Source organism: Heptranchias perlo, chromosome 1 (genome assembly GCF_035084215.1).
Source record: "Heptranchias perlo isolate sHepPer1 chromosome 1, sHepPer1.hap1, whole genome shotgun sequence".
NCBI lineage: Eukaryota > Metazoa > Chordata > Chondrichthyes > Hexanchiformes > Hexanchidae > Heptranchias > Heptranchias perlo.
The window spans coordinates 85,280,568-85,303,169 of NC_090325.1; the positions used below are offsets into that span (position 1 = coordinate 85,280,568).

The following is a 22,602-nucleotide window of genomic DNA, read 5'->3' on the forward strand; positions in this document are numbered from 1 at the left end:
TGACTTGGAGGGGAACGTGCAGGTGGTGGTGTTCCCAAGCTGCCCTTGTCCTTCTAGGTGGTAGAGGTCGCAAGTTTGGGAGGTGCTGTCAAAGAAACCTTGGCGAGTTGCTGCAGTGCATCCTGTGGATGGTACACACTGTAGCCACTGTGCGCCAGTGGTGAAGAGAGTGAATGTTTAGGGTGGTGGATGGGGTGGCAGTCAAGTGGGCTGCTTTGTCCTGGATGGTGTTGAGCTTCTTGAGTGTTGTTGGAGCTGCACTCATCCAGGCAAGTGGAGAATATTCCATCACACTTCTGACTTGTGCCTTGTAGATGGTGGAAAGGCTTTGGGGAGTCAGGAGGTGAGTCACTCGCCGCAGAATACCAGCCTCTAACCTGCTCTTGTAGCCACAGTATTTATGTGGCTGGTCCAGTTAAGTTTCTGATCAATGGTGACCCCCAGGATATTGATGGTGGGGGATTCGGCGATGGTAATGCCGTTGAATGTCAAGGGGAGGTGGTTAGACTCTCTCTTGTTGGAGATGGTCATTGCCTGGCACTTGTCTGGCACGAGTGTTACTTGTTATTTTACGCATCGAGTAGTTATGGTCTGGAATGCACTGCTTGATAAGGTAGTGGAAGCAGATTTCAAAAGGGAATTGGATATATACTACAAAAAGAAAAATTTGCAGGGCTATGGGGCAAGATATGGGGGGTGGGACTAATCGGATAGCTCTTCAAAAGAGCTGGCATAAGCACGATGGACCAAATGGTCGCCTTCTGTGCTGAAGATTCTATGATTGTATGACGTTCTTTATCATGCAAAGAGTGATCAATAGTTGTAATGGGCTTCAGGGGTAATTGGTGGAGGCTAAGACCTCGGAGTCATTTAACACACCATTAGATGCTGTGTTGAGGGGCAATAGATTTTTCTTGATGGATGAGCCAAAATGAATCTAATGACTTCCCTCATTTGTATTTATCTTATAATGCTGACTTAATATATTTCCCAATTAAATATAAATTTTGTGGTTGAAAAGTTGAATTTGGAGAAGTGTTGTAATCTTCTACATATCCAGTGTTGTTGTAATTGCAGTTTATTGCGAAATGTTTTGCCCACTGCAACAGTTTGGTTTTTGTACATCCACTTAATATGTTTCGTTGCACTTAGGTTCTAAGGAAGAATTTGTTGATTGAATTTAGAGTGCCTGTGCAAAAATTTAAACTACTTTTCAACATTTTTTTAAAAATTTGTTCTTGGGATGTGGACGACACTGGCAAAATAATTTATTGCCCATCTCTAGTTGCCCTGAGGGCATTACAAGTCAACCACATAATGTGGACTGAAGTCATATGTAAGCCAGACTAAGTACGGTGGCCGGTTTCTTTAGTGAACTAGTTACCTCTTTCTGTCAATCTGACAACTTTCATGGTCACCGCTGGTGTTAGCCCACAAATTACCAAATTTATTGAATTCAGTTTCACAACCTCTGGGTTTCCAGTCCACTACCACTGGGCTTACATGGCTAAATACAAATTAAGCAAAATAACTGAGAAAGATAAGTTGAATAATCTGTTTCTAAATGTCACTCCCCAACTGATCTTCACTCGTAGAATTTAGAGTTGCCAGCCAGTTCTGCTGTTACAGAACTTGTGATGTTACAAGTCGATACAGTTAAAACTGTGGTTCTCACTTCAGCTTAATGTCACTTTTGTGGTCATTCCCCAATTATTATATTATAGTCGACTCCACTTATAGTCAACATGATTTGTCTTGACAGTTGGATAAACTATATCAAGAGCTAAACATGGTAACATGTATCTAAGATTTGTTCTGTCTGGACAAACTTTGTACCTCATGCAGCCAGGTTTGGTGCAATGATTTGACTGTGCTCGACAGGCCTCCCTGCTCTCCAGGCCATGTAGACATGATTTTCCTAGTTATAACAACCACTGGGTGTGGACAGTTACCTCAGCCACTGACTTTCTTGCGAATTTTATCTATTCACCTCAAACCCCCCCCCCGACCCCGACCACCAAAAATATATTTGACTCTACTTTGGATGTTACACTTCCCGCTATTCCTTGCCCTGAAGGCAAACCAGCTTCTGTCAGTTTATCCATGAATTGGCAACTAGGAGATGCATGAGAGCTTTATGAGTTGATGAGTTGCCTGCCCATCTGTCCCTTTGCCCTCCCTCTTTTTGAAAAAGTATATTATTGCAGCGTGGTTATTCTCAGTTTGTTAAAAGTCAGAGAGCAATTAAGGACCAGATTAGTTCTTTGAAGAGTTTGTCAAAGCAGATTGTGTATGAGGATGAAGATATGGCTGATGAGCTAAATAGGTACTTTGCTTCGGTTTTGATTGCTGAAGACAATCACATGATCCCAGTATTACAAGATAGATGTGTAGCTAAAATTGTTACATTAAAAGTAACTGTGTAAATGCAGTGGCTAATATTGGTATGCTTAAGGATACTAGAGTACACTGCAGCTGAAAAATTAAATGCAAGTTTGTAAATTAGACAGGCAGAGCTTGAATATGAAAAAATTCAAAGTTAGTTTTGAGTGCTGTAGGACCATTTACCCCAGTGTGCTCAAGGAAATGGAAGAGGCCATATGTGATCCACTGGCTCATGTATTCAGTAATTCATATGGTTCTGTTATTTAGCCTCTTGAGTCAGAAGGTCATGGGTTCAAGTCCCACTCCATAACTTTAGCACATAAATGAGGCTGACAGTCCTGAGAGAGTGCTGCACTGTTGGAGGTGCTGTCTTTCAGATGAGACATTAAACTTACCTCTCTGCCCTCTCAAATTGTCATAAAGGATGCCATGGCACCATTCGAGAAGAGCATGAGAGTTCTCCTGGTGTCCTGGTCAATAGTTATCCCTCAACCAACATCACTAAAACTGATTATCTGGTCATTATCTCATTGCTGTTAGTGAGAACTGACTATGTGCAAATTGGCTGCTGCTTTCCCCAACATTACAACTGTGACTACACTCCAAAACTACATAATTTCTTGTAAAGTGGTATCTGTGTGTCCTCGCTCTCTTTCTTTCTCTCAATGTCTCTCTCCCCCTCTTTTTCTCCCCCTCTCTCCCTCCTCTTTCCTCTCATCTCATCTCTCTCTCTCCCCTCTTTCTTTCTCTCTTCCCTCTCTCGCTAAAAGAGATTAGCTTCTCGAGATGGCTCCATTCTGGGTTGTGGATTTGTAAGTAGACAAGTAGTAATTAAAATGCAAGACGCTCATCGCTGTTATATATGTTTTTTATTTTGTGGAATAAAGCAGTTTACAATTTGATACAAATTTCACCTCACTTATTATTGATTCAGCACTCCTTTGGAAAGATTGAAAGATCACAAGAAAGTTTAATTGTTACGCTCCTGGGTTCTGCTACCGCACAAGTAGCTACAGGGCAACGAAAATAAACTTTCATAAGAAGTCTGAGTGCCTACTTTTTAAGGAACAGACTGACATCACTGTACCTGAGAATATATCTAGGGCAGGCCTGAATTTATAACAACTTTAAAGGAGTACCAACTGAAAGATGTGTATCAGGAAAGAGGCCTGAGGCTAGTAGCTGATCACCTGTTAAAACCAAACAAGCATCGTGAGGTTGCTAGGACTATGGAGTATAAAATAAGGAGCACAATACTTAGACGATATAAGGCACTGGTACATCCGCACTTGGAGTAATGTGTCCAATTTTGGTCCACACACATGTTGAAGGATATCTAGACTCTTGAGAGGAGGGGCAAAGGGGTGCGAACAAATGATACCAAACCTTAGCGTTATCAGCTATGAGGATGGCTCCATTAGTTGTTTAGTTTGGAGAATGGCAGGCTTAGAGGGCATATGAATTAGGTTTGTAAAATAATGAAAGGATTGGAAACAACCCATTTAGATGTATTATTTGAAATGGATAGGGATCTTCGAATTAGAGGTCATTCCTATAAAATCTTTGGGCAAAGAGTTTGGTTAGATGTTAGGAAGTATTTCTTTTTGCAGAGTCATTGCCATCAAGGACAAGCTGCCAAGACATGGCGGTCTGAAGTTGCTACAGTGCTTTAAAGGAGAACTTGACAATTTTGAGCAAAGAAGATATTTCCAGTTTAGAGAGCAAGTGATGTAGAAAAGTAGAGGACTGCAAAAGACTCTGCATTCGATCTGGCAGTCCCAAAACAAATGCATTTCAATCGCACACTGACTCAAATATCTAATTCTCTCTCAAATGTTTCCACACTATATTCCTCTACTGCCTCCTTGGGCAGTGCATTCCACACATTCCCCACCCTCTGCATAAAGTAGTTACATCTAAACTGTGCACGCAATCCCCTTTCTAAGCTATGGGAGTTCAATTTATCTATAAGAACCATAGAAAAGATACAATACAGAAGGGGGCCATTCATCCCATCATGTCCGCGCCGTCTCCAAGAACAACCAGGTGCCCATTCTAATCCCACCTTCCAGCACCCAATCCGTAGCCCTGCAGCTTACAGCACTTTAGATGCAGGTCCAGGTACTTTTTAAAAGAGTTGAGGGTCCCTGACTCGACCACCAATTCGGGCAGCGAATTCCATATTCCCACCACCCTCTGGGTAAAAAAACCTTTTCCTCATGTCCCCTCTAATCCTTCCGCCAATCAGCTTAAATCTATGTCCTCCAGTTCTTGAACTCTCCACTAGGGGAAACAGGTACTTCCTGTCTACTCTATCTGGGCCTCTCATAATTTTGTACACCTTAATCAAGTCACCCTTAGCCTCCTCTGCTCCAAGGAAAACAACCCCAGCCTACCAATCTCTCCTCATAGCTGCAATTTTCAAGCCCTGGCAACATTCTTGTAAATCTTCTCTGCACCTGGGAGTCCCCAACATTGACTCCGGACCCCATGAAATCTCATGGCATCAGGTCAAACATGGGCAAGGAAACCTCCTGCTGATTACCACCTACCGCCCTCCCTCAGCTGATGAATCAGTCCTCCTCCATGTTGAACACCACTTGGAGGAAGCACTGAGGGTAGCAAGGGCACAGAATGTACTCTGGGTGGGGGACTTCAATGTCCATCACCAAGAGTGGCTCAGTAGCACCACTACTGACCGAGCTGGCTGAGTCCTGAAGGACATAGCTACCAGACTGGGCCTGTGGCAGGTGGTGAGCGCACCAACACGAGTGAAAAACTTACTTGACCTCGTCCTCACCAATCTACCTGTCGCAAATGCATCTGTCCATGACAGTATTGGTAGGAGTGACCACTTCACAGTCCTCGTGGAGACGAAGTCCCGTCTTCGCACTGGGGACACCATCCAAAGTGTTGTGTGGCACTACCACCGTGCTAAATGGGATAGATTCAGAACAGATCTAGCAGCTCAAAACTGGGCATCCATGAGGCGCTGTGGGCCATCAGCAGCAGCAGAATTGTATTCCAGCACAATCTGTAACCTCATGACCCGGCATGTTCCTCACTGTACCATTACCAACAAGCCAGGGGATCAACCCTGGTTCAATGAGGAGTGTAGAAGAGAATGCCAGGAGCAGCACCAGGCGTACCTAAAAATGAGGTGCCAACCTGTTGAAGCTACAACTCAGGACTACATGCATGCTAAACAGCGGAAGCAACATGCTTTAGACAGAGCTAAGCGATTTCGCAACCAATGGATCAGATCAAAGCTCTGCAGTCCTGCCACATCCAGTCGTGAATGGTGGTGGACAATTAAACAACTAACGGGAGGAGGAGGCTCTGTAAACATCCCCATCCTCATTGATGGCGGAGTCTAGCAAGTGAGTGCAAAAGACAAGGCTGAAGCGGTTGCAACCATCTTCAGCCAGAAGTGCCGAGTGGATGATCCATCTTGGCTTCCTCCCGATATCCCCACCATCACAGAAGCCAGTCTTCAGCCAATTCGATTCACTCCATGTGATATCAAGAAACGGCTGAGTGCACTGGATACAGCAAAGGCAAGGGCCCCGACAACATCCCGGCTGTAGTGCTGAAGACTTGTGCTCCAGAACTAGCTGCGCCTCTCGCCAAACTGTTCCAGTACAGCTACAACAACTGGCATCTACCCGACAATGTGGAAAATTGCCCAGGTATGTCCTGTCCACAGAAAGCAGGACAAATCCAATCCGGCCAATTACCGCCCATCAGTCTACTCTCAATCATCAGCAAAGTGATGGAAGGTGTCGTCGACAGTGCTATCAAGCAGCACTTACTCACCAATAACCTGCTCACCGATGCTCAGTTTGGGTTCCGCCAGGACCACTCTGCTTCAGACCTCATTACAGCCTTGGTCCAAACATGGACAAAAGAGCTGAATTCCAGAGGTGAGGTGAGAGTGACTGCCCTTGACATCAAGGCAGCATTTGACCGAGTGTGACACCAAGGAGCCAGAGTAAAATTGAAGTCAATGGGAATCGGGGAAAACTCCCCAGTGGCTGGAGTCATACCTAGCACAAAGGAAGATGGTAGTGGTTGTTGGAGGCCAATCATCTCAGCCCCAGGGCATTGCTGCAGGAGTTCCTCAAGGCTGTGTTCAAGGCGCAACTATCTTCAGCTGCTTCATCAATGACATTCCCTCCATCATAAGATCAGAAATGGGGATGTTCGCTGATGATTGCAGTGTTCAGTTCCATTCGCAACCCCTCAAATAATGAAGCAGTCCGAGCCCGCATGCAGCAAGACCTGAACAACATCCAGGCTTGGGCTGATAAGTGGCAAGTAACATGCGTGCCAGACAAGTGCCAGGCAATGATCATCTCCAACAAGAGAGAGTCTAACCACCTCCCCTTGACATTCAACTGCATTACCATCGCCGAATCCCCCACCATCAACATCCTGGGGTCACCATTGACCAGAAACTTAACTGGACCAGGTCAGAGGTTGGGTATTCTGCGGCGAGTGACTCCCCAAAGCCTTTCCACCATCTACAAGGCACAAGTCAGGAGTGTGATGAAATACTCTCCACTTGCCTGGATGAGTGCAGCTCCAACACCACTCAAGAAGCTCGACACCATCGAGGACAAAGCAGCCTGCTTGATTGGCACCCCATCCACCACCCTAAACATTCACTCCCTTCACCACCGGCGCACAGTGGCTGCAGTGTGTACCATCCACAGGATGCACTGCAGCAACTCACCAAGGCTTCTTCGACAGCACTTCCCAAACCCGCGACCTCTACCACCTAGAAGGACAAGAGCAGCAGGTACATGGGAACAAGACCACTTGCACGTTCCCCTCCAAGCCTCACACCATCCCGACTTGGAAATATATCGCCGTTCCTTCATCGTCGCTGGTTCAAAATCCTGGAACTCCCTTCCTAACAGCACTGTGGGAGAACCGTCACCACACGGACTGCAGCGGTTCAAGAAGGCAGCTCACCACCACCTTCTCGAGGGCAATTAGGGATGGGAAATAAATGCCGGCCTCGCCAGTGACTATGAACGAATAAAAAAAAACTCTCTCCAGAGCAATTATGTCCTTCCTGTAATGTGGTGACCAGAACTGCACACAATACTCCAGCTGTGGCCTTACCAGCGTTTCATACAGTTCCATCATTATATTCCTGCTTTTGTATTCTGTACCTCGGCTAATAATGGAGAGCATTCTGTATGTCTTCTTCACAACCTTATCTACCTATATTGCCACCTTCAGGGACCTGTGCACATGCGCTCCAAGGTCTCTCACTTCCTCTACCCCTCTCAATATATTGCCGTTTGCTGCGTATTCCCTTTTACTGTTTGCCTTCCCTAAGTGCATTACCTCACACTTCTGAACTCCATTTGCCACTTTTCTGCCCACTCCAGCAACCCATTGATATCTTCTTGGAGTCTGCAGTACCCTCTACACTATGAACTACACGGCCAATTTTTGTCTCGTCTTCAAATTTGCCTATCATGCCCCCTACATTCAAGTCCAAATCATTAATTTACACCACAAACAGTGAGGGACCCAACACTGAGCCCTGTGGCACACCACTGGAAACGGATTTCCATTCGCAAAGACATCCATCGACTTTTACCCTTTGTTTCCTGTTACTGAGCGAATTTTGGATCCAATTCGCCACATTTCCCTGTATCCCATGGGCTTTTACATTTCTGACCAGTCTGCCATGTGGGACCTTGTCAAATGCCTTACTAAAATCCATGTAGACTACCCTCATCAATCCTCCTTGTCAGTTCCTCAAAGAATTCAATCAGATTTGTAAGGCATGACGTTCCCTGAACAAATCCATGCTGACTATCCCTGATTAAACCATGCCTTTCCAAGTGACAGTTATTCCTATCTCTCAGTATTGATTCTAATAGTTTGCCCACCACCGAGGTAAGACTGACCGGCCTATAATTGTTCGGCCTTTCCCTCGCACCCTTTTTAAACAATGGGTACTATGTTTGCAGTCTTCCAGTCCTCCGGTACCTCCCCTGTATCTAGTGAGGATTGGAAAATGATCCTCAGAGCATCCGCTATTTCCTCCCTGGCTTCCTTCAATAGCGTAGGAAACAATCCATCCAGCCCTAGTGACTTATCAACTTTCAAGGATTCCAGTCCCTCTCGTACTTTCTCTCTCGTTATGTTTACCTTATCCAGTATTTCACACCTTTCCTCTTTAACTACTACGTCCGGATCATCCCTTTCTTTTGTGAATATGGAGACAAAATATTCATTTAAAACCCTACCCACATCCTCTGCTTCAACATACAAGTTACCCTTATCATCCCTGATAGGTCCCACCTTTTCCTTAGCTATCCTCTTGTTCTTAATGTACTGATAAAACATCTTTGGGTTTTCTTTAATCTTACTAGCTAATATTTTTTCATGCCCTCTCTTTGCTCTCCTTATTTCCTTTTTTACATCATCCCTGTCGTTTCTATACTCTTCTAGGCTTTCTGCAGTATTTAGTTTTCTTTGACAATCATAAGCTTTCTTTTTCTGCTTTATCTTGCCCCATATACTTCTAGACAACCAGGGGGCTCTAGATTAGCCAGTGCCACCCTTTTTCTTTGAGGGGGTGTCTGCATTGTACCCATAGAATTTCACTTTTTAGTGCCTCCCAATGGCTTGCCACTGATTTCTCCTCAAGTAGTTGTGTCCAGTCCACTTCTGCCAAATCACCTCTTAGTTTTGTAAAATTTGCCTTCCCCAATTTAAAATGTTTACTCCCGATATTCCTTTAAGGATCTTGAATAATATCTTCCTTGAGCTTTCTCTTCTCATTGTGAACAATCTTAGGCTCTCTTCATAGCTCAGATACCTTAAGATGGGTATCATCCTGGTTGTCCTTTTCTGCATTGCCTCCAATGTCTGGATAACCTTATTAATACACTGAGCAGAATTGTATATAGCATTCCAGCTGTGGCTGTTGCAGTGCCTGGTAGAGACTCACTATCACCTCCTGGGATTTATGCTCTATCCCTCTGGCTATAAGAACATAAGAAATAGGAGCAGGAGTAGGCCATACGGCTCCTTGAGTCTGCTCTGCCATTCAATCAGATCAAGGCTGATCTTCGACTTCAACTCCACTTTCTCGCCTGATCCCCATATCGCTTGATTCCCCTAGAGTCCAAAAATCTATCCATCTCAGCCTTGAATATACTCAACGACTCAGCATCCACAACCCTCTGGGGTAGAGAATTCCAAAGATTCACAACCTCCTGAGTGAAGAAATTCCTCCTCATCGCAGTCTTAAATGGCCCACCCCTTACCCTGCGACTATGCCCCCTAGTTCTAGACTCTCCAGCCTGGGGAAACAACCTCTCAGCATCTACCCTGTCAAGCCCCCTCAGAATCTTTTGTGTTTCAATGAGACCATCCCTCATTCTTCTAAACTCCAGAGAGTATAGGCCTATTCTACTCAACTGTGCATCCCAAAATCCAGTAAGCTTTCCTTACTGCTGCTGTATATTGTACTGTTGATTTCAGTGCACTATCCACCAGTCCTCCAGACCCTGTCCTGCGTTGTGCCCAGAAGCTTAGAGCCATTTCGTTTATATTCTTACTGTTAATTTCCCTTCCCTAGTCTCTTTACCTTGCATTTGTCCACATTATATACCATTTTCCACTCAATCAGACCACCTTCCAAACCTACCCGATCCCTTTGTATTTGTTTTACCTCTTCTATTGTTTGAATCTGCTCTCCCCCCCCCCCCCCCCCACCCCACTCCACCCCCCACTTCCCAATTTGGTGGCTTCTGCAGCCGTAGACAGTTTTGTTTCTGTCCCCAGCTCTTAAATGATTTATATACACTATAAAAAGCAATGACCCCAGCACTGATCCCGGTGACACCCTACTAGTGAACCCTTGCTATATCAATGCAGTTTTATTTACAGCTACCCTTTACTTTCTCTGAGCCAATTTTCAGTACCCTCAGAAGCTTCCCATTCTTTGTCTTCCTACCTTGTGAACTAATTGGTTGTGCGGTACTGTATGAAAAGCATCATATTCACAGAATTTCTATTATCAACATTGTTCATTATTTCGTCAATGAATTCCAATAAATTTATTAGGCAAAAGACCTCCCTCCCGTAAATCCATGCTGACACTTTTTCCATCTTGCCCACCTCTGTTTCATTATCCTCTCTTTCAGAATGCCTTTGAACACTTCACCCACAACAGATGCTAGGCTCACTGACATGTAATTTCATGTCATCCCTGTGCTCTTTTTTTAAAGATAGATGTTATACTGGCTACTTTCCAACCCTCAGAACCATTTTCCTTTGCAGTCTTAGTCCAGGAGACCTATGTGTTTTCTTGGAACTATTCATTATTGGCCAAAGTTATTAATAAGCAGGACATTGTACAAATCAAAATCTGTCATAGCAATGAAATTATTATACAGTTATGTTTGATTGATGATCTTTGTGTATAAAGATGCTATTTAAAATCATTTATGTAACTTCACATTATGTCTACTTGTGTTGCATACGAGCATGTCTAAATGAGCTACTTTTGGCCCGTTATAACTGTATGGTACACAAACTAACAAGACAGTGCATGCAGTGCTTCACATCTTTGTCACAGAGGGGGGAGAATTAAATATTCTAGTGATACCGTCAGCAGTCTCCTTAGGGAACTGTCTGAGCTGTCAGCTTTTGTAGTATGCCTAACTGATAGGGGTCATAGGGTTTTCTGAAAGAGTAAGATAGTCTAGTGCATTTAATAAAATAGTGACCTAGGGAGTCAACGCTTGTTTTGTATGTATACAATTTATATCTGTAGAAGAATCATAGAAAATTTATGGCACAGAAGGAGGCCATTCAGCCCATTGTGTCCGCGCCGGCTGAAAATGAGCCACCCAGCCTAATCCCACTTTCCAGCACTTGGTCCATAGCCCTGTAGATTACGGCACTTCAGGTGCACATCTATGTACTTTTTAAATATGATGAGGGTTTCTGCCTCTGCCACCCTTTCAGGCAGTGAGTTCCAGACCCCCATCATCCTCTGGGTGAAAAAAAATTTCCTCATCTCCCCTCTAATCCTTCTACCAATCACTTTAAATCTATACCCCCTGGTTATTGACCTCTCTGCTAAGGGAATTAGGTCCTTCCTATCCACTCTATCTAGGCCCCTCGTATTTTTGTACACTTCAATTAAATCACCCCTCAGCCTACTCTGTTCCAAAGAGAATAACCCCAGCCTATCCAATCTTTCCTCATAGCTAAAATTCTCCAGTCCTGGCAACATCCTCGTAAATCTCCTCTATACCCTCTCTAGTGCACTTACATCCTTCCTGTAATGTGGTGACCAGAACTGTACACAGTACTCAAGATATGGCCTAACCAGTGTTTTATGCAGTTCCACCATAACCTCCCTGCTCTTATATTCTATGCCTCGGCTAATTAAGGAAAGTATTCCATGTGCCGCCTTAACTACCTTATCTACCTGTCCTGCTACCTTCAGGGATCTGTGGACATGCACTCCAAAGTCCCTTACTTACTCTACACCTTTCAGTATCCTCCCATTTATTGTGTACTCCCTTGCCTTGTTTGCCCACCCTAAATGCATTACCTCACACTTCTCCAGATTGAATTCCATTTGCCACTTTTCTGCCCACCTGACCAGTCCATTGATATCTTCCTTCGGTCTACAGCTTTCCTCCTCACTATCAACTACACAGCCAATTTTTGTATCATCTGCAAACTTCTTAATCATGCCTCCTACATTTAAGTCCAAATCATTAATATATGTCACAAAAAATCTGTGTTCTAATAGGGCACATTATATCAAACTGAAGTGTAATTGGGTAGCAGTTTTCCAGTGGAGCAACTGATTTCGTATGCTGTCAATAAATAAGTAAGTGTATGAACATCCTACAGTCTAGCAAAGACTTAGCCGAAGCCTCATTAATATGACGACCTGATGTTTGTGTCAAATGTCCATCCAGCATCCATGACATCTTTGTAGAGAGACCAACATAATACTAAGTGAACAGAATAATTTTTGCATATTTAAAATTATGAAGTGCAAATCAGAAAGACAATCATTTTAAATTGTACCCTTATAGACATGAAAACCATACTTTAAACAAATACGTAAAACAAACTGTACAAGAATTTGTTTACTGTAACAGACTTTTATCACTGTGGATGCATTGTTAAACTTATCCAGCTTAAAATTCTTGCTTAGTTTCGGACACATTACACTCACTTGAGGAGGTAGGCTGGGGTTGAACTAACATCATGTAACACCAGCCCCCTCCTCCACCACGCCCCTCGCCCAGTCTAACCAATGGATCTGACATGGTGTCCTGAAGCCCAGTGCATGTAGTGACGTTACAACAAACATGGAAAGGGCCTACATTTACTTAATGGCATGAGCGCAACATTCCAAACAGGTAGATTTATGCCAGTAAGTAAATTTACTGCATGTGAAGTTGGATTGTCATACACAGTAAGGGCCCCAGGATCCAGCAAAACCAGGGATACAACTGTTCATGTGGAGATACATATGCAACATATAACATACCATATAGGTGCCTTTGCATGGAAAATGGTGTGCCCCATATGTGCAAGGAGTGTAACCTGGGCTGTGCAAGTCATGTTGGACTATTTGATGTGCTCTACTTGTATTGACCAGGTAGGTATAATCGTAACATTAGTTTCCATATGAAGTTCATAAGCTGCATTGTGGATAATTTGATACGCGTTTATTTTTGTTGCCTTTATAACTGACATGTTGTTAATAAAAAGATCAGTGCAATATTTGGGCTACTGTTGGGTTTTCATTTTGCAACGTTTGAACTGTGAGGAGCACATACTAATATGTAGGTCCTGCAGACTCGAAGGATTCCACTGTTGACATCGATTTTAAAAAAAAATTTGGATGCTGCTATAATATTAACACACTTCTGCTCGCTTATTCAAAATTTAGAGATTTAGAATGATGATTGTGGACATTATTGGATTTTAAAATCTGTTCATTTTAATACCTTATCTCCTGACTATTGCGTATATGTATTAGACAGATACGTACACCGCTAATAGTTAACAGAAGTTGTGAGCCAGGAACAAGATTAAAGTTTTTTTTTATTCGTTCATGGGATGTGGGCGTCGCTGGCAAGGCCAGCATTTATTGCCCATCCCTAATTGCCCTTGAGAAAGTGGTGGTGAGCCGCCTTCTTGAACTGCTGCAGTTCTTGTGGTGAAGGTTCTCCTACAGTGCTGTTAGGTAGGGAGTTCCCGGATTTTAACCCAGCGACGATAAAGGAACGGCGATATATTTCCAAGTCGGGATGGTGTGTGAATTGGAGGTGATGCTGTTCCCATGTGCCTGCTGCCCTTGTCCTTCCAGGTGATGGAGGTCGCAGGTTTGGGAGGTGCTGTCGAAGAAGCCTTGGCGAGTTGCTGCAGTGCGTCCTGTAGATGGTACAAACTGCAGCCACGGTGCGCCGGTGGTGAAGGGAGTGAATGTTTAGGGTGGTGGATGGGGTACCAAACAAGCGGGCTGCTTTGTCTTGGACGGTGTCGAGCTTCTTGAATGTTGTTGGAGCTGCACTCATCCAGGCAAGTGGAGAGAATTCCATCACATTCCTGACTTGTGCCTTGTAGATGGTGGAAAGGCTTTGGGGAGTCAGAAGGTGAGTCACTCGCCGCAGAATACCCAGCCTCTGACCTGCTCTTGTAGCCACAGTATTTATATGGCTGGTCCAGTTAACTTTCTGGTCAATGGTGACCCCCAGGGTGTTGATGGGGGATTCGGCGATGGTAATGGCGTTGAATGTCAAGGGGAGGTGGTTAGACTCTCTTGTTGGAGCTGGTCATTGCCTGGCACTTGTCTGGCACGAATGTTACTTGCCACTTATCAGCCCAAGCCTGGATGTTGTCCAGGTCTTGCTGTATGCGGGCACGGACTTCTTCGTTATCTGAGGGGTTGCGAATGGAACTGAACACTGTGCAATCATCAGCGAACATCCCCATTTCTGACCTTATAATGGAGGGAAGGTCATCGATGAAGCAGCTGAAGATGGTTGGGCCCAGGACACTGCCCTGAGGAACTCCTGCAGCAATGTCCTGGAGCTGAGATGATTGGCCTCCAACAACCACTACCATCTTCTTTTGTGCTAGGTATGACTCCAGCCATTGGAGACTTTTCCCCCTGATTCCCATTGACTTCAATTTTACTAGGACTCCTTGGTGCCACACTCGGTCAAATGCCACCTTGATGTCAAGGGCAGCCACTCTCGCCTCACCTCTGGAATTCAGCTCTTTTGTCGATGTTTGGACCAAGGCTGTAATGAGGTCTGGAGCTGAGTGGTCCTGGTGGAACCCAAACTGAGCATCGGTGAGCAGGTTATTGGCGAGTAAGTGCCGCTTGATAGCACTGTGGACGACACCTTCCATCACTTTGCTGATTGAGAGTAGACTGATGGGGCGGTAATTGGCCGGATTGGATTTGTCCTGCTTTTTGTGAACAGGACATACCAGGGCAATTTTCCACACTGTTGGGTAGATGCCAGTGTTGTAGCTGTACTTGGAACAGTTTGGCTATAGGTGCGGCTAGTTCTGGAGCACGAGGCTTCAGTACTACAGCCGGGATGTTGTCGGGGCCCATAGCCTTTGTCGTATCCAGTGCACTCAGCCATTTCTTGATATCACGTGGAGTGAATCGAATTGGCTGAAGACTGTCTTCTGTGATGGTGGGGATATCGGGAGGAGGCCGAGATGGATCATCCACTCAGCACTTCTGGCTGAAGATGGTTGCAAACCCTTCAGCCTTGTCTTTTGCACTCACATGCTGGACTCCGCCATCGTTGAGGATGGGGATGTTCACAGAGCCTCCTCCTCCCATTAGTTGTTTAATTTTCCATCACCATTCACGACCGAATGTGGCTGGACTGCAGAGCTTTGATCTGATCTGTTGGTTGTGAAATTACTTAGCATGTTGCTTCCGCTGTTTAGCATGCACGTAGTCCTGTATTGTAGCTTCACCAGGTTGGCACCTCATTTTTAGGTACGCCTGGTGCTGTTCCTGGCATACTCTTCTACACTCCTCATTGAACCAGGGTTGATCCCCTGGCTTGTTGGTAATGGTAGAGTGAGGAATATGCCGGGCCATGAGGTTACAGATTGTGCTGGAATACAATTCTGCTGCTGCTGATAGCCCACAGCGCCTCATGGATGCCCAGTTTTGAGCTACTAGATCTGTTCTGAATCTATCCCATTTCGCACGGTGGTAGTGCCACACAACACGTTAGATGGTGTCCTCAATGTGAACACGGGACTTCGTCTCCACAAGGACTGTGCATTGGTCACTCCTACCAATACTGTCATGGACAGATGTATCTGTGACAGGTAGATTGATGAGGACGAGGTCAAGTAAGTTTTTTCCTCGTGTTGGTTCGCTCACCACCTGCCGCAGGCCCAGTCTGGCAGGTATGTTCTTCAGGACTCAGCCAGCTCGGTCAGTAGTGGTGCTACCGAGGTTCTCTTGGTGATGGACATTGAAGTTCCCCACCCAGAGTACATTCTGTGCCCTTGCTACCCTCAGTGCTTCCTCCAAGTGGTGTTCAACATGGAGGAGGACTGATTCATCAGCTGAGGGAGGACGGTAGGTGGTAATCATCAGGAGGTTTCCTTGCCCATGTTTGACCTGATGCCATGAGATTTCATGGGGTCCGGAGTCAATGTTGAGGATTCCCAGGGCCACTCCCTCCTGACTGTATATCACTGTACCGCCACCTCTGGTGGGTCTGTCCTGCCAGTGGGACAGGACATACCCAGCGATGGTAATAGAAAAGTCCGGGATGTTGGCTGAAAGGTATGATTCTGTGAGTATGGCTATGTCAGGCTGTTGCTTGACTAGTCTGTGGGACAGCTCTCCCAATTTTGGCTTAAATGGTTGTGAAAGCCGCATATGCAGTATTTAAATCACCAAATTATATTAAACTCCCACCCTCCTCTGGTTTGGCTTTTTATTGCAATATATGTAGCATACTGCAACTTTATTACCTTTATTTAAATATTTGACCAGTGGGGGATGGGAATATGAGGATCTGCTTCTTTATTTTACATGCATCTCCTGTTGTAAGCTCTGTCTCATAAATTTACACTACAATTAAATTGGGTCACATAAGAGGCATAATAAGATTTACAAATGGAACTTGGAATCCATTCACTAATTGAAACTGATGCCACAGTCTCTGGAGTATTCCATCCATTCTTGCACAAGCCATCAAATTTAATTTACTGATTCTGATGCACTTTTTAAATTCATTAAATGAAGAATTGTCTTCCTTGTTTGTGACCAGAATTACACAGATTTTTTGGGAGGGTGCGGAGTGTTGAGAAATGGTATTTGCTTACTTTATATACACACAATATTGTTTTATAATGGACAATAATGACCATCTCTGGTTAAAAGTAAGAACAAACTATTAGTGTACTTAATTATAATTTGTACCTAATTTTAAAAATATATCATCTCTTTTAAATTTGTATCTGCCAAGAGGATTAGAATTTAGTGAATCGTGGTGTAGGAATGGCCTTTCTGCAGGAGGTTTTCCTTAGCAGGCCAGAAATCAGGGATTTGAGACTTTTGGAACAGTTTTGAGCCATGAGATTTTGAAGGAAGGGTGAGCTTGAGGTAGATTTATTGAATAGGAAAAGGAGGAATTCAAAAGCATAAATGGAGAGGGAAATCTCCAGATATATGGATCCTCTGGGAATTTGGACACTTGGGTAATCAAATTGAAGTGTTTAAAATGATAAAAAGATTTGATAAGAGAGAAGCTATTCCCTCTGGGAGAATCCATTATAAGGGGACACAATCTTAACGTTAGAGCTAGGCCATTCAGGAATAAAATCAGGAAGCACTTTTTCACACAAAGGGTGGTAGAAATTTGAAATGATCTTCCCGCAAAAGGCTGTGGATGCTGGGTCAGTTGACGTTTTCAAGACTGAGATCAACAGATTTTATTCGTTAAGGGTATCAAGTGATATGGATCAAAGGTGGGAAAATGGAGTTGGGGTACAGATCAGCCATGATCTAATTGAATAGTGGAACAGGCTCAAGGGGCTGAATGGCCGACTCATGTTCCTATGTTCCTGACATCCTGACACAGGCAAATGGCTGCACAGGCAAATGGCTGTATCTCTCATAAGAGAAAAGGGTACCCCGAGATGGAAAGCTAACAGGAATGGGGATCTGGATATTTAATTTTCCTTCTCTATCACATCAACATGGAATTAGTTCTCTTCCCACCACGCCCCCCCCCCCCCCAACCTGTCTTCCCCTAAAAGAAATACATCAAATTGTTTGCAGTTAGTTAGGATTGAGATATCACAATTGGAATTCTGCGAGTATACTTTAATGGTTCAATCATTGTACAATTCTGTTCTCTCAATTGTTTGCAAGTATAGAGTTACATATTGAGCTTAGTTATTGACACTATCATCTGTAGTTAAATGACATTAGAAGCTGCTTACATACTATTTTCATTCAAATTTTGAGAAACGGAATCCTGGGAGCCAGATCCGGCATTTGTGCTGTTGAATCTGTTTCTTGTAGCCTGGCGACAGACTCATTACTCAGTTTATTCCACTAAAGTACCTCAGTTGTCCCAGAAGGGGGATGTGGCCGTCCAGGTTATTGTTTATGGGTTTAGGGACCTGCTACTTATGTTGTGTGTTGGTTTTGCTGTAGGAGTGGGATCTGGTTATGGTTATCTGTGATTTTTGTGTGAGTAACCATATCTAACTGTATTTGAAATGATCGTTGTTTTTGTGCCTGTTAAACTATTGACTTACTGATATGATTTAACATTTTTTAATGCAGTGGTTGGAAAACTGTAAAAGGACCTTTGGCGCAGGGGATGGTCTCCAAAGAACCAATAGGGATGCACAGGTGAGTGTCCTCATATTATTTCTATTTTCACCACCCCCTCCATTTTTCTACTTTGCTTATGTACTGGGATATAGAGCAAAGCTTAGGAGAAAGTGGAAGAAGGAGCATTAGTATAATTGTTTTTGTGAACAAAACATAATTCCCTTTCTCAAGTTTTAGGGTAATTATTTTACTATATGAATAATACAAATTGATTATTTGAATTGGATATAATTTTTACAAATGTAGCTAATGGCAACAGACTTTCTCCTATAACTCAAAAACCTCTACCATTATCTTTATCAAAGATGGAGTGCATAGTAAAGCAAACATTGGCCTCCCTTTATGAAACTGCATACTGTTATACATATACTGAGGTTTGAATCCTGCATGTGGTACCACTATTTATTTTTGAATATTACTCTATAGCATCTTGAATTGAACCATATTTTTACAGTATTTGTGGTTGTTTGCTTTCAGATTATTTATTGTCCTTGTAACTTGCTCTATATTCATGTGTGTAGATAAACATGGTTTTGCATTCATGTTGGTTCAAACAAAAGTGGCTCCTTAGGAACTACAGTTAATTATTTTGTTTTGTGAGATGAACAGAAATCAATGGGCAGTTGATAGTTTCTTCCAGTGAATGTTCTAACTGGTCTGCTCAGCATGTTACCCAACTAATTAGTATAACAAACTGATTTAGTTGTTCTGTTTCACTTTCTATTGTTCCATAATATTGTAAATGAAGAAGGGACCAGTTGAACATTAGAGTGTAAATAGTGTTGCACTTGTCCTTCCATTACTGTGAACAGGATCAAGGCAGCGCATTATTATTTTTAACTAAATGTTGGGCAGATGCCACACTTCCAAAGGGTAGTGACACTCGCAGGGAGAGCATCAATTTTAATGGACGGTAAATCATGCTGTGCACCCGCAATGTGGTCCTGTGAGCACTCCTACCTGCTAGAAGCACAGGAGCACAGAATCAAACCTTACATATAAATATTATTTACCTGAAATTTATGAACAATGTCAGGGCACCAGCTAGAAACAAAGAAGGAAAAATTGAAAGTATTTGGATTTGTTTAGTGCTAATAAATATTTATAAAATCTGTACTGATGTTTTGAATATAAAAGTAGAGTTTGATCACATTGTCATATGTCAAGCATTTTTTTTTGCTTCTGCTTATCAGAGTAACATATCAGTTTACTCTACTCAGCCTCAGTGCCATCAGAATAGCTGTCAGCAAGAATCCCTGATAATTCAAGTTGATATTGCAGCATTCCTGCTAGATTTGCTGCATCCTTTAAGGTTTGTGTGCTGTGGGGATTTAATTTATGTTTCATGTTTGATAAACAAAAACAATTTTTCAAAAAATTACTACTCAGTCTCTCATGGTATTGCACCCAGGCAATCAAGACCAAATGTAGTCTTCAGGTCGAGCAGCATGAGAGGTTTGGGGGTATTTCAACTCTGTGGTGGAGGGACGAAGATGGAGTAGAAAGAGGGGGAGGGAGGGGTGGCAAATGGGGGGAAAGCGGATAGTGGAGGAAGAGAGAGGGGGACAGAGGCAGTAGGAGAGGGAAAGGAGATGAGGATGAGAGGACCCAAAAGCAGGGGACCCTCCCTCCTCTGAACATAGGAATATAAGAAAAGGAGTAAGACATTCAGCCCCTCAAGCCTGTTCTGCCATTCATTTAGATCGTGGCTGATCTGTACCTCAACTCTACTTACCCACTTTTGCTCTTTAATCGCTTGATACCCTTACCTAACAAAAATATATCAATCTCAGTCTTAAAATTTTCAATTGACACAGAATTGCGAGGGAGAAAGTTCCAGATTTCTATTACCCTTTGTGTGAAAAAGTACTTCCTGATTTCACTCCTAAATGGCATAGCTCTAATTTCCCCAGGCCCTGATTGTTTTCTCGTGGGTGGGGAGGATAGGTGTGGTAAGCTAAATCTTCCCTCCCCCAATTCCTTAAACCGTCCCTTTCCCCCTCATGCCCTGAAATTCCTCTCAGTTAGCCGGGGTGGGAGCGGAGGAGAGCTGGTGAACTATACCATCCCTTCCCCAGGCCCCAGTTTTTATCTGTGTGGCTTCCTGTCAGTAGATTACTGAAGTATAAGGTGAGCTTCATTACTACTATTTGACATCTCCTGCATGTGAAGCAGCCCAAACGTGCTCTGTCTGAGGCTTTCGCAAAGGCATCCAGTGATGGGAAGCTTTAGAAAGAGACATTTACAGGAATAGTCACAAAAGTTTCTGATGGCAATGATTGGTGGGGGGCGGCGGAGGTGGGGGAGTCAGGCTATTATGAATGGGGAGGCGTGGGGGCTTGCAGTGCCTTTACCCCTGCTGGAATGTGCCGCCAGGCTTTCTGAAGTTGAGGATAGGGAGGCTGTCAGCTACTTGAAATAAACTACTGGGAGTAACAGGCTTATGCAGAACCAACAGGTGGTCAATATGTGGGCATGCAGGGTGATTCACAACAATTAGCTTAGAACATCAATTCCTGCTGTTCTATTTAACATTACTGTGACAAATTTAGAAGGTTAATTGGCTATTTATGGCATTACCTCTTTTCTGTGCTGCAAATTCCCTTTTTCTTTGCCACAGATGGAAAATCTGCCAAATAAGTTTTGGAATTGAGCTGTATGATCTTGTCATGCGGAGAGATACAGATGCTGTAGATGCTACTGTCGAGAGTGGTACCGGTATCTGCATCATCCAGTTCAATGTGATATATGCAAATACCACCATTGCTTCTGACAGCAACATTGGCAGCATATTTTAGAAATCTTGATGGGCCCACTCAATACTTTAAAAGTATTATATCTAGAACTTTCGATTCATGTCTTCTCTGAGAAGTTCTGAATTGAGTAAGTGATTTGGTGAAATTTTGCATTGCTGTGTTGATAGTGTACTTAACTGCCATTATTTTCAATGTTTACATTTGCAACATAGAACCATAGAAGTTTGCCGCACAGAGAAAGGCCATTCAGCTCATCATAGAATCATAGAATCATAGAAGTTACAACATGGAAACAGGCCCTTCGGCCCAACATGTCCATGTCGCCCAGTTTATACCACTAAGCTAGTCCCAATTGCCTGCACTTGGCCCATATCCCTCGATACCCATCTTACCCATGTAACTGTCCAAATGCTTTTTAAAAGACAAAATTGTACCCGCCTCTACTACTGCCTCTGGCAGCTCGTTCCAGACACTCACCACCCTTTGAGTGAAAAAATTGCCCCTCTGGACCCTTTTGTATCTCTCCCCTCTCACCTTAAATCTGTGCCCCCTCGTTATAGACTCCCCTACCTTTGGGAAAAGATTTTGACTATCGACCTTATCTATGCCCCTCATTATTTTATAGACTTCTATAAGATCTCCCCTTAACCTCCTACTCTCCAGGGAAAAAAGTCCCAGTCTGTCTAACCTCTCCCTGTAAGTCAAACCATCAAGTCCCGGTAGCATCCTCGTAAATCTTTTCTGCACTCTTTCTAGTTTAATAATATCCTTTCTATGATAGGGTGACCAGAACTGTACACAGTACTCCAAGTGTGGCCTCACCAATGCCCTGTACAACTTCAACAAGACATCCCAACTCCTGCATTCAATGTTCTGACCAATGAAACCAAGCATGCTGAATGCCTTCTTCACCACCCTATCCACCTGTGACTCCACTTTCAAGGAGCTATGAATCTGTACTCCCAGATCTCTTTGTTCTATAACTCTCCCCAACGCCCTACCATTAACGGAGTAGGTCCTGGCCCGATTCGATCTACCAAAATGCAGCACCTCACATTTATCTAAATTAAACTCCATCTGCCATTCATCGGCCCACTGGCCCAATTTATCAAGATCCCGTTGCAATCCTAGATAACCTTCTTCACTGTCCACAATGCCACCAATCTTGGTGTCATCTGCAAACTTACTAACCATGCCTCCTAAATTCTCATCCAAATCATTAATATAAATAACAAATAACAGCGGACCCAGCACCGATCCCTGAGGCACACCGCTGGACACAGGCATCCAGTTTGAAAAACAACCCTCTACAACCACCCTCTGTCTTCTGTCGTCAAGCCAATTTTGTATCCAATTGGCTACCTCACCTTGGATCCCATGAGATTTAACCTTATGTAACAACCTACCTTGCGGTACCTTGTCAAATGCTTTGCTGAAGTCCATGTAGACCACGTCTACTGCACAGCCCTCATCTATCTTCTTGGTTACCCCTTCAAAAAACTCAATCAAATTCGTGAGACATGATTTTCCTCTCACAAAACCATG

General features: G+C 43.7%; 1 protein-coding gene across 19 annotated transcripts in view; it reads left to right on the forward strand.

Moving 5' to 3' along the window:
* fryl (furry homolog, like) overlaps nucleotides 1-22,602 on the forward strand; it is a 450,071-nt gene that overhangs the window by 402,521 nt on the left and 24,948 nt on the right. For all 19 annotated transcript variants that reach the window (XM_067987951.1, XM_067987806.1, XM_067987858.1 and 16 more), the window contains one exon: nucleotides 18,251-18,319. In XM_067987951.1, the coding sequence (XP_067844052.1) occupies nucleotides 18,251-18,319 (69 nt within the window). The remainder of the gene's footprint in view (nucleotides 1-18,250; nucleotides 18,320-22,602) is intronic.